The sequence below is a fragment of the Echinococcus granulosus genome (genome assembly GCF_000524195.1).
Source record: "Echinococcus granulosus chromosome Unknown EG_S00050, whole genome shotgun sequence".
Taxonomy (NCBI): Eukaryota; Metazoa; Platyhelminthes; class Cestoda; order Cyclophyllidea; family Taeniidae; genus Echinococcus; species Echinococcus granulosus.
Genome location: NW_020170430.1, coordinates 278167 through 291084, shown reverse-complemented (window position 1 = coordinate 291084; position 12918 = coordinate 278167). Strand labels below are relative to the sequence as shown.

The 12918-nt window shown below is 42.7% G+C and overlaps 3 protein-coding genes across 3 annotated transcripts; 2 read left to right on the top strand and 1 right to left on the bottom strand. All coding sequences in view use genetic code 11, as the record gives it.

Moving 5' to 3' along the window:
• Positions 1-716: 716 nt before the first annotated feature.
• On the top strand, positions 717-1736 carry EGR_06060 (Putative ATP-dependent Clp protease proteolytic subunit; the record flags this gene model as incomplete). The annotated part of the gene is made up of 2 exons (XM_024495309.1): positions 717-1250; positions 1596-1736. 2 exons carry the CDS (start codon positions 717-719, stop codon positions 1734-1736), a joined length of 675 nt encoding a protein of 224 aa, XP_024350264.1.
• A 1371-nt stretch (positions 1737-3107) lies between these two features.
• On the top strand, positions 3108-5842 carry EGR_06059 (Alpha-parvin; the record flags this gene model as incomplete). Its single annotated transcript, XM_024495308.1, has 5 exons — positions 3108-3392; positions 3626-3832; positions 4167-4446; positions 4799-4944; positions 5585-5842. The coding sequence occupies 5 exons, from the start codon at positions 3108-3110 to the stop codon at positions 5840-5842; spliced, it is 1176 nt and encodes a 391-aa protein (XP_024350263.1).
• A 233-nt stretch (positions 5843-6075) lies between these two features.
• EGR_06058 (FAD synthetase) lies at positions 6076-11234 on the bottom strand (the record flags this gene model as incomplete). The annotated part of the gene is made up of 8 exons (XM_024495307.1): positions 6076-6229; positions 7183-7324; positions 8058-8425; positions 8503-8638; positions 8732-8820; positions 9214-9362; positions 10548-10813; positions 11000-11234. The coding sequence occupies 8 exons, from the start codon at positions 11232-11234 to the stop codon at positions 6076-6078; spliced, it is 1539 nt and encodes a 512-aa protein (XP_024350262.1).
• Positions 11235-12918: the final 1684 nt, after the last annotated feature.

Genomic DNA, 12918 nt, shown 5'->3' with positions numbered 1-12918 from the left:
GTTACAACAAAGTTGACTGAACCCCGTATGTGGGATAATTAAAAGAATGAAAACTAACATACCTGCGTGGGTAAAAGGTTAAAGACCAACCCGCCAAAAACAAAAGTAGGCTCAATGGGGCTAAATAACTTAAAAATCGAGAGCGGAAATGTGACCTTTAATTGCATTGGTCAAAAGATGTAGCTGTCGGAATCCTCTAAGCAAGCATAACCACAATGATAATATCCTAGAATTGTAATATTGGTGAGATAGCAAACAAATACAATTTAATGCAGAGTCTCCTTCAAACGCACTAATGTTCAACCACTATCTAGCTCTGCCAGTAACGAGAGAAACGCCAGGTTACTAATGTCAATTATATTTCAACAGTGCAAAACAGATTTTTCGACAAGAGTTTAGCAGCAGGCACGTGTAGGTTGATTTGAGGCGATCAATTGGCTTGCCCCGTGGGCACAATTAGAAGCGCATTTGAGTTATTTACAAATTGTGTTTTTACTTTGTAATTTAAAGTCGGCATTTCGCTTAGCTTGTTTTGATGATTTTGGCATTGCAGATGTGCTTTGTTTTAGTCTATATTACTTTGTTCACCCTTATTGAACAAGTGGGTCGTTGGGGATTTGTAGGCTTCTGGGTTTCGACGGGCCTTTTTCATAATGGTCTCCCCATTCCTTTCGAAGACGTTTAACCACATTGGTCATCTTTATTTTCACCCAAGTATGTCCATACTTGTCCGTTGGCTAAGCATCTCATCAACCATACGTTATCCACTGATACCGATGGTGCTTGATAAATCTGGTCTTGGTGAAAGAGCTTTTGATATATATTCGCGTTTGCTGAAAGATAGAATCGTCTGTCTCATGGGTTCTGTTACTGATGAGATGTCTAGTCTTATATTGGCGCAGTTGCTTTTCCTGCAGTCCGAGGACAAACGTTCTCCCATTCATTTGTACATAAATAGTCCCGGCGGGTCGGTCACATCTGGTCTGGCAATATATGACACAATGCAGCACATTCAGCCGCCGATTTACACTTGGTGCATTGGTCAAGCGAGTAGCATGGGCTCGCTTCTGCTAACGGCTGGTACCCCGGGCTATAGGTATGCTTTGCCACATGCGCGCATTATGGTCCATCAACCCTCTGGCTCAGCACAAGGTCAAGCAAGTGATATACAAATTCAGGCTGAGGAAATTATCAAGACTCGAAAACTGTTAAACTCTCTGTATTCTAAGCATACAAAGCAATCCTTAGAGGTGGGTCTACCGCTCCAGACTGCTTGTGGTATTTCGTTTGCCCATTTGTTTCTAACCATGATTAACTCAGCAGCAAACGTACTAGATGTCGCTTTCAGATCCTTTCGTAGTGTCTCAATTGTTCACTCGTCACTTGTATGAAGTCATCTTTAGTGCAATAATGTTTTCCATTTTCAACTTTAAGTGCACTCTAACAGACGTATGACTAGTTTGATCTAGTGGATTTGGATGTGTGATTTCGCTCTACACCTGAACATTTAGATAAAACTGCTTTACTTTCTGTAATTGATTTTCTCTGTAGTGATCCCTGAATTGGAGTGTTTTGTTAAGTTAAACTTGTTGTAGGTGGTAGAAAAGTGGATGGACCGCGACTTCTTTATGACAGCTGAGGAGGCCGCACAGTTTGGGTTGGTCGATAAGGTACTTTACCCCACTCCAAGCCCAGGGGGTAAGATGGATGAGAGAATTGGAAAAAAAGCAAACTGAAATGCTCTTGTTCAGCCACTTTTTTATCATTACTCAACCGTTTTCTTCTATTAAATTGGTTTTAGAATCCAAAGCAGTCTACTTTGCATGGTTTCCGTTGCATGCCAAACTGCATGGGCATGTCCATGACCTAATCGGGGCAATGTTTAATTGCTTGACGTTATTTTGTTTTGCTCTGAGAACGTTGGCCAGTGGTTTCGTAAATTAGATTGCAAAATTAGAATATGTTTCACATGGGTAATCAGGGTCCGTTTGGTTAATTGTAGCAGGAAATGCTTTCACTTTAATGACAGGTTAGGCTTGTACCCCCTTGTTTGGTGTGTGCTTGATCGAAATGTGGGAATTGGGTGGATGGCCTGTTATAATGCCCTGGCCTCAAGGCGACATCGTGATGCGTAATTGACATTCATTGTAAGTGCTTTTCGTTAATTCACGCTCGGTTTTTAGTTCAGTCGTGGGTACTTTGCAAACCCTTCCTCATCGAGGATTGTAGAGTCCTGTATTTTAGTTTGCTTTTTCATTCCTTCATATTTCAATCGTTCAAAATGGTTTTTCCCGAACACTCTTGGATCCGTGATCTACCATCTGCGCAGGATGACCCTTGACACCGATGGAGTAGATCTGCGCTCTACACTGTTGAGCACATGTCGGTGCGGCAGCAGCAGTAGTGATTTAGGGTCTAAAAGTAGACCAACGGTTGAGGAGTGCGACAGAGAGGCTCATCTTGTCACGTGGCTACGTGTTGGCGACGTCGCGGTGCGCAACCAATCGGCTTTCAAGGAGTGCTTTCATGTACCAAGGGACAGTGGTTATTGCAACACAGCAGCCTGACCATGCGGCATGAAATTCATGTTGGTATCCTCGTCCAGATCGGTTTCGGTTTAGTAGACATATTCACGTAAACGATCGCTGGGTAGTGCTCGTAATTCATAGGAATGTTTCGGGTTTTAATGGGCTCGATTTAACGAATAATTAGTTCTGTACCCCGAGTGAATCGTTGAGTAAAGAGAATTCGTTATACTTAGGAATGGTAATTTAATAGCGTTTAAAAACATTAGTGGTAGGATGTGCTGCTGAAAAGTACAATTTATCGGGGCATTTTGTGATTATTCTCTTGAGCAACACCGTACAGTGCGGAAGGCAGGGTAAAAACCCCATTGTACCAAGTTCGGATAAGGCATGTGAAATACATAATTTAAAGTCTTGCCGTTGACGCAGTCGGCGAGATGCTTTCCATAAATCACCTTGGTGCTGAAATAGTTAATGAAGTAATGGTGATGACCCAAGTAGCAAAGGGTAATGCCATAATACAAGGCTGCTCTCAACGCTCTACAAACGGCTGTACTAGTCGGTGTGTGCCCTTAGTGAGCGATGCATCATGCCAGTCCATACATGCATGGCGGCAGTGACACGCGAGGCGGTGGGGAGAGCGGCGTCGGCAGCGAGGGTAGTGGAGGTGGTCATGCGATGAGTCTGGTAGACAAACTGAACACCATGTCACGGGTCCGTAGACGACGGCAAGAGGCCGAGGCGCTCGCTTCCGAGGCCCGTCAGGCTATGGAGGACCCCCTCATGCCCATCACCCCCGAGATCGGACCCGTCGGCTATCAACTGGCCGAAGGCGATGAATGCTCCATGCTCGAGCCTCACTCTAAGGTACGCTCAGCTTCTAATGTCTGCCATCACCCACCTCTGTATCAATTTCGACTTTTCATGTTTTTACTTGTCTTTTCGTATATCCACGATCTCCGCCATTACTCACGACGCCAAATGTCGCCGAGAATAGTATAATTAACCACTTTAAGTTGTCACTGTACTAGTTATTTTCACAAAGAACTAAATTATAAAAAGCTCTCTGTACGCTCCACATTTCTTGGTTCAAATTTTAGGAGCAGCCGCTTGTGAAGGAGCTGATACAGACATTGATTGAATGGATAAATAAGAAGTTAATTGACGAGAGAATTCTCGTTCGAGACATTGAGGCAGATCTATACGACGGGCAGGTCTTGCAGAAACTCCTCGAGAAGCTCACCGGTTCTTCTCTTAACCAACCCGAACTCACCCAGACGGAAATGGGGCAGCGTCAAAGACTTAAGGTATAATCGGCCGTGTGCTCTACAAATAGCACCCATCTTCCTACTGCATTAACATTGTATTTAGGTTTATAATAATAATTAAACGACTTTGGAGCGTAATCACGCATTTAAGCAATACAAAAGATGGTTGACTTGTTTCATAGACGCAGGATCCTCGTCTTCTATCTCTTATTATTAAACTGTATTTCAAATGTGAATAATTGTCACAAATCTGAAAGACTCTTTTATCAGTACAGTCCATATACATCTTATTGGGGACCATTTGCTTCTGTACTTGCTTTGGAAAGCGAGATTTCATGTACTACCTCCTAAAGTGCTCCTCTTTCATACTTAGCTTATGTGGTGCTCTCGATTTCAGTTTGTTCTTGAGGAGATTAATAACGTGCTAGGAGTACCGGATAGCTACGCTGCAAAAAATTGGCCGATTGCAGCGATCTTTTCAAAGGACCTGGTGGCTATACTGCGCCTACTGGTGGCCTTGGTTCGACGCTTCGCCCCCGACGTCCGCCTACCTCCAAGCTGTCAACTCACTCTGGTCATCGTGCGTAAACTTAACGGCATCCTCCAACACCGCAGACAGGTGGAGGTCATCACCGAGGCCGCCGACACCACCGGTGGGCAGGGCTGCATCGCTGAGCTTTACACTCACATTGCTTAGTTTTCATTTAACGTAGTGCAGAGACGCTTCCGCCCTTAGTTATTTAGAAAGTTCAAACCGCATCAGATTACGTTTTCACAGAACTTCGGATTGATAAAACACTAGAAAGCTAAGCCTGTTTATGCATCTACCTTATGGTGAAATGGCCATAGGATGTATCAGGTGTTCCATGCAACGAATTCCCTCCAATGGAATGAACCTGACATGTGACACACTTTAGTACCTTTATCTGTGATGCAAAAGTTGGTGAAAACGACAGAAAACAATGACGGTGCACAAATCACTAACCTAAGTGTTCCCTAATTCAGATGCATCGATGGAGCGTGATGCAATTAGTGCCTTGGTGGACTGCGCAGTGCCTGAGAAACTGGGGGCGTTTCAGCGCATCCTTCTACAATTTGTCAATCAGCACCTTGGCAAGCTCAACATCGTCGTCACCGATTTGCAGAGACAGGTCCGTGTAATGGCACTGCATTTGCGGAGTGAAATGTCCGCTCCGCGCCGGTTCCTTTTTGAGAGCCAAGAGGCTTAACTTATGCCCCATACATATGCATTCCATTGCCCAACCATTAGCCCATTTCATCATGAGAGTTACTCGGCAGCTATGCTACGGACGCTTCTTTTAGGGTATTTGAGCCCCTACATTAGTCAGTTATCTCAAAAAGAAATGGTTTACAAATGTTTATTTCACTAACACAGTCTAAGAACGATTAAGGACGTTGTAAATATACAGCGCCGCGTTATTCCATTTCTTGAGATGAGGACAAAAGGTTGAAGTTACATTAGCTAGAAAATGCAGAACGCATTTATTGGTAAACTAATCAAAATTATCTACGTTTAAGTTTAGGAATCAAAGGCCCAAAGACGGTGAGATGTGGCGACCCGATGGCGTTAAATGGCACGTTCGTAGGGATTGTAGGGTAAAAGTTACCTACAGGAGAAGAGCATATAATTGTCAAAATGCATGACCCTGGTAATAAGTAGCGTCCAAATTCAACGGGGTTTAGCTGGATCAACAGTCTTATGCCGGAAGCATAGCCCAACCGGTAGTACAGCAACTGATGTGAAAGGGCTAATTCTCTTCCTGTGTCCAGATGGACGATGGAGTGTACTTCCTTTTGTTGATGGGGCTGCTGGGTGGTTACTTCATTCCGCTGCACAAGTTCCACCTAGCACCACGGACCAACGAGCAGAAACTGGCCAATCTGCATTTGGTGCTGCAGCTGATGCAGGAAGCCGAGGGCATCGAGCCCGGTGCAGGCACACGCGCCGACGACCTGCTGCGGCGTGACCTCAAGGCCACGCTGCGCTTCCTCTACACTCTCTACTCACGTTATAAGGACGTGGAGTAGACCATATTAGAACAGTGCCTCTCTCCCTCTTCTCGCCTCCCTTTCCGTCTGTCTTTTCGTCTCCCTACTAATACTGCGCATGTGTCATATCTTTTGCTCCTTCCAAAATACACCATCATCATAATTGCATGCAATCTGTTCCCTCAGACACACACACGTCAATGTAAGGGTTGATGAGTGCAGGCGTATGACTGTTGTAAATTCCAAGATTACCTGAGGAATGGCTGCAAAAGCTACTTGGAAGAGGCGGACGTAGCACGACCAGAGCGCTCCAAGGAGAAGTTCTTGAGGGTGTATGCGGGCTGGTAGGTGACACGCCCTGTTGAGTCGACGGATCTCAGCTCGGGATTGGGGTGAGTGTCCTCCATACCGCCTAGCGACGTGTATCTGAAGCAACCGGTATATTTTACTAATATTAGTTACTCCTCCCTTAAATGACACCGATGGTGACGAATAGATATTTCCGACGAAGACATAGAAGACAGCACGGTACCACACAACATCATGTTCAAATATTGGCTAGAATCCACATTGAATGAAATTATTGAGTGTTCCAATTAAGGTGCGTGAGTGGAAGGTAACAATCAAAATAATAGGAGGAACAATGTTTTACGGGGAGCGTTCATTGGCAAACGCAAGTAGAACGCAGCGTTGGGAATGTTGTTGGATACGTGGCAAGTGATAATTATTCACTAAAAATACTTGTTAAGCCAAGCAGAAGTGGATAATTAAGGCAGTACAATGCATTCTCGGAAACACTACGAAACTCTGGAAATGTGAACCGTTTCTGCTCTATTGGTAATGCTAGTTCTTTAAATCTTATTAACTACGCAAGAATAAGTGTGAGTGCCCCTATTGTCCCGATCGCACCAAGGCAATCTGAGGGACGAAGACTTCGGGGCTGAGATCTTTACCACCGACAGCCAAGAAAAAATCGTTCTTACCCGAATGATCGAGTTTTAAATATTGTCCTAATACAACTAATTTGGACGAGTCAGGCAACAAATCATATCCCAGAAATAAAAAGACCTCAATTTATGAAGCTGAAGTTTTTACGTATACAGTCACAGCGTTCGAGTAATTTTTATCTTAAATTCGAACGAAAAGATTTAGATGTTAGGCATGAAAAGATGTAAAATGAAAATTTTTGGGTTTTTCGCTGCCGCTTGGTTACAAAATACAGAGTTTCTGATAGCAAAGAAAATCCGATTTAACAAACCGCCTAAAACAGTGCTTCATCAGGACGTTTGGCCATGCCTAATGGATGAATTCCCGCTTCATAAGCATGAGCATCAAAGAGCCATTTGTATGAAATGACATATTCACGTGTTTCAACTCACCCAACATCATAGAGGCTGCAGTAGGGAAGGCTGAGGCTCCGAATGAACTTCCACACATCGGCGTAGTCCCATTGCAAAATGGGATGGACACGAATGAACTCCGGCCACCCGGGGTCCGTCGGCATTACCTCTACAATCCCGTCTAAGAAATACAAGGGGAAAACAACCTATGAACAACACTGTAGAATGCAGCTCTTTTGGCTATCCTGTATAAATTACTATTCAAAAGAAAAACACTGCGCTTTAATTTATCGCGCTATTTTCGCAATTTATTACTCAAGTATTATAAAGATGTCAAAAGAGTTAAATGGCGGGAATTCGAATCAAACTTTAAAAGGGGCAATTACGAGGTAAATCCACACCCCATATCTAATCACAACCCTCGAACAGACTATCCAATTAGCTCAGTATAGTAGCTTAAAGGTCACTGGAAGAAGGGTTTAGTCAAAAGGCTTTGCTTGCTCCTCCTAAAATTTTCTAATCAATGAATTGTTAAAAGCACGACCTCAACACTTGTTGGTAAAAATAGTAAAACTGAAAAGTTGCGAAATCATTTCCCTAATTTGTATCATAAACGGCGGAATTCAAGCAATAACTAAAGCGTGACGCCTATCTAATCGCCTTTTTAACGCAAAAATGCAAAAAACGCCCAAGTTATGTTTGGGTGTACTGGGCACGTAAAACTCGATTTTATCCCATGAATGTAATCCTACTGACACGAAAATGAAACTGCCCAAACACTATAAAATATAAACTCCACTGAAAGCAGAACCAAATTCGCTTAAAAACGGCTTTATAAAGGCCAATATCCGAATATAAAAAGGTGAAGGGCCTTATGAGTATATGCAGGAGTACATCCAACGGTAATTATTTACCAGTCTGCGGATCGCCGAACCGAGTCCCGACGAACACAGCCTTCAGATTAGGCGACTCCTTTTTCAGCCGCGCGAGGCCCTCCTTTATTGTTCCATCGTAGACTATCAGGTTAGACGGTGGTCTCATTTGAGAATCAGCACTGCTTCGACCCATGTGAGCGATATTGGCTGGCTGATACTTGTAGAAGACCAGCACGGACTGAACGAATGTCTCCACTTCTGGGAAGGGAGTTTGCGCACGGACGTAAAAGAGGCGGGGATGTTTGGTCCCCACCGAACCAGTGGCCTTGTTTAGCACAGCAAAGAGCAGATGGAGAACGACTGTACAGTCCTTACCCCCATTGAAGCTGAGAACGATATCCTCAGTTCTAATAAAAGGCGATACAATCTTCCTTTCTGTCAAAATAAGCTCGAATCTACCCATCGCCGACGAATTTTTCCTTACCCATACTCTTGGAGTGCCTTCTCAATCAGTTCTATTGAGTGTTTGAGCTTTTGGCCAAAATCAGAATCCTCTTCTGCCATGCCATACACGGATTTCGCTGCACTAGACACGGGATCTGGGTCATAAGCGACTAACTCTACAAAACGACTGGGCCTTTGGTGTCAGCTCAAATGAAAAGGGTCACATTCAAGAACGTGCAGATTCGATAATAATTGCAAAAGACACGTACCATTTCCCAGTAGCTTCTCTAATGCTGATTGGGCGATTTCAAGCGATCGCTTGTCCTGAGATTCAAGGGAAATGCGAACTTTGTAATACCTTCAACAAATAATTAAGTTTTATATAACCAATAATGTGGGAAGTTGTTCAATACAACTTTTGATGGACGGTGAAATGTAATGTCCATGGACGTGCTTCAGTATTTTTTATTCAGATCAGTTGGTACCGTACGACACAGGTAGTTCCATTGTATTCAAAATAACTAGTCCTTTAGAATAAACAAAAGATAATAACATGGATTCCATCATAGCATATATCTTTTTTTTTGCACAAATTTAACCTAAGAAAAAGCATTAGCCACTTTAATACCATTGACAATATTCGCATGTAAAAATCTTGCAAGTCAAACCAATCTCTCGGAAAAAAAACAAGCACGAAAGGGAAGAATGAAAAGTTGCCATTAAGGAGCACAATTGTGTGAGGAAAGCATACCGGTTGTTTTGAACCGGGTAAGATCCAACAAGAACAGATTCCTTAAACTCCATCGCGAAGTCGCTCAGACGCTTGGCGAGGTGAGTCTCCTCCGAGGTGCTATAGAAGTTTCTGTCAAAGAAGTGCATATTTGGATCCCGGATGTATGGCTATCAAGCAAGAAAAGCCGACCCTAAGCAAATTCGAGGGAAATTAAGGAACAAGTGAGACAGAAATTGCAGACCTCATTGAATATGACCTGAAGTCTAGAAAACACTTAGCTGGTCTGCGTATGATTTGAAACGTTAAAAAGAGACACGAGAGACAGGAAGTTCATCGAAGGCCATACTGACGCCCACAAAGGGGAATGACGATTGACTGTACCATCACTCAACCGACAGGCGTAATAAGACATACGTAACCAATGAGATCGCGGTAGAGAAAGCGAATAAACAAATAAACATGAAGAAGCACGATTGGCTATTCGTGAGGGCCAAAACATGGAAAACTACCTCCACTGAATAAAAACACCGGGATGTAATCTAGATGACTTATACCGAATACAGCCATATCCCGAACATGAGGGCATGGAAACGTGCACATGGAAAACTTGATAAGGCAACTTATGACTGTTGTTGGTAGATTCGAATGTGGAGAAAGAATGGAACACCCAAACAACTGATGCTATTTCAAACGCAATATGCTAACCTATTTTCCTCTAGCAAACATGTTATCCATTAATGTTATCCGATTAATTTTGTGATAAGTGAATAGCATTTAATGTTCAAACAGTGGTTTGACAACGAAACGTCGAAAGTTTTGTAACTATTTACTATTTACTAACATAGAATGGGTGCGAAAACTATGGTCTAAAATTATTGTGATTCTGCGGCAAATAGTTAAAAACTAAAGATGTCTTATCCACCAAACATTTACCAGTTACCAAAATAGCAAAGCATATTAATGAGCATTACGTAGTGAGTGATATTCTGAAATATTTTTCCGTAGTTTGTCCATTTCAACAACCTAACTTTAGAACATTTTGACCAGTGTTTTGCATAAATTACCAAAGTTTAACTTCGCAAACATCGATCAGCATGAACACTAACAAAAAAGGCATTTTTTGCTTACGCCTATAGACAAAGATGATAATCAGGCAATTTTAAAGGGCACGCAAACCAACCAATTGCAAACAAATCGCTAATATACTTTCCTTACGTGAAGCCGATATTTTAGTCACTTAAATAAGAAAGCCGATTACAGAATAAAGTGTCGTGGTAGGCGTTCACAAAAGATTAGTCGGCTGAAAATAGTCAGTGTGCATCCCCTTCAGATATAGCTAGGAGAGAACGAACCTTAATGAAGGTGAAGCCGAGTTGAAAGAAGGGCGGTAAACCAGGGAGGACGAAAACGTTGCGCACAGTGAGCACAGGATACTCCGATGGGAGGCACGTCTCGGGGTCCTGACCATAAATTAACCTCGACGAAGCTGGTACCCGAGCCAATCGCAATCGATGATCGTCCTGTGGCAATTCCATTGCTTTACAACCAAATGTTGTCTCAACAAACTTCAGCAGAGAGGGGTGCAGCACCAAATTTTCTCCGAAAGCATCTGCCACAGCTATTCAGAAGAAGGCATTGACTCAACGCTTAGATGATATATATGCAGGAGGCATTCAAGAAGAATACTGATACGATCTGCTTTGTGTATTATGTAACATGAAGGCGTAAGGTCTCAAACTGCATAATTGGTGGCAACATTTTAAAAATTAAAGTTACAAAGTATTTGAAGTAAACAGAGCCAAACCTTCGAAGGTTAGGTCGTCATGTGTCGTTCCAATGCCACCAGACGTTACAACAACGTCGTACTCTCTGCTAAACTTCTGGATCTCCCTTGATATCACCTTTACAACGTCGGGAATAATTGAAACCTTTTTCAACTTTAGGCCACAGGAGGGAGCTTGTTGTGCAACAAAGGCGAAATTGGTATCAACAACATCCCCACGGAGAATTTCATCACCAATAACTAGACCTAACTGCATTTTTAATAAGGACAAACCAATCACTCCTAGAGTTTTATTTAGTTTCATTGACACTGCGTTGAAATTCGGCAAATATTTCATAGAAGTCGTACCAAATAATACCATTGCACAAAGAGGCAGGGATCTACCCCTAAAAAATAAAATTATTTGATAGAGATAATTGGCTACGAAAATAGATACTATGTGCATGCTACAACGGTCAACGGCAGGCGTAACAGCAAAGAGGACTGCCTAACAAAGAGTATACCACTTGAAAGCACGTCATTTCCGCGGACAACAGAAAACACGAGCTAGTCGGTGGAAATTGGAAGAAATTCCACCCATCTATCAGTACCTGCACCACAAAATATACCAAAGTGCGACGCACTAATTCGAGGATATATTTCTACCATACGATGCTTGCATAAGACAGCGTGAATAATGAAGATACCCGCGTACACCTAAGCAATAAATGATAATAACAGTTCTCAAAGCTAGAACTGCACTTATAGAACAATTGCCTAACAAAATAAAGCAGAAGCAAAAAACAACCTCGGAAAGCACCTGTCAATCACGCCGAATAGAAGACACAGTAGAGTGTAAGGTCATATCGAAAAAGAAAAACAATTTCTCCTTGAAATACATATGAACCAAATAGCAAGTCAGTAGTATGTTTCGTATTTTAGCTGCTTGAATTCTAAGCAGTTTTCTTGAACAATATGAACTAATCCAATCCTTGTGGTTAAGTGGTTATTTCACTTGCACAATCTGCATTTAATATTCATAGTGCAGTTTGTTACTATAATTTACTGCCATTAATCATCCACAGTGCCCCGAGACTTCCCTGTAGATGAAACTAGGCATAATACCTAGGCAGAATATATGTATCCAGCGTACAATAGAGATGGGGCTGTTGACATGACCCGGAGGCCAGCCCACCCAGTGAAGGTGCGATGTCCAAGCCACAATTTCGCCCTTTACCAAAATCGAGAGTCAAGCAACCATCGCACTACCCTTCATGATCCCGTGGCTTAATATCTGAGCGCTTAAACAGGGTGTGCCTTTGGCTTCTCTACTTTGCCACTTTCCTTCTGCTCTGTTCAATGGTATCGCCATCGAATTTTTCATTGAGTATCACAATGCGGCCGGTCCATTCCATATGATACTCATGATTCGAGAAATTTCGGGTATTATCTAGGTCGTATTTTCCCTCATTCCCTAAAGATATAACATGTCTTCCCTTGCCCCTCTTGTGCATTTTTCGCTAAAAACATAACCAGTCCGTCTAGTCTGTCGATGGTAGTTTTTGTATAGTAAAATATGTCTTTGTGTTTCAGTGATTTTTCCACACTTCGCCCCCGGGTGATGCAATTCTTTTGGCTCTGTGGCATTCTCTATTGTAAACTATTTGTCTGCTGTGAATTACCCGGAAGCCGCCATTGGTTACCAAACTGGCTGAGTGACATCATATCTGAGAAGAGATGCTTAGCTAGAACTTGCTCTTCTCAAATTGACTACTTTATTTTTTTGACCTTTGGAGAATATCGATAAGCACATGGACGTGGCCTGCAGCAGTTACCTAAGCCGCTGCACATTAGTGACGGTGGCTATTGCTCATTCTCACATGGCTTCCGCTCTGCATCCTTTCTGACTACTGTTTAAGTCGTTCATTGTCGGCCAATTTGAACTACTACCTGACGTCGCT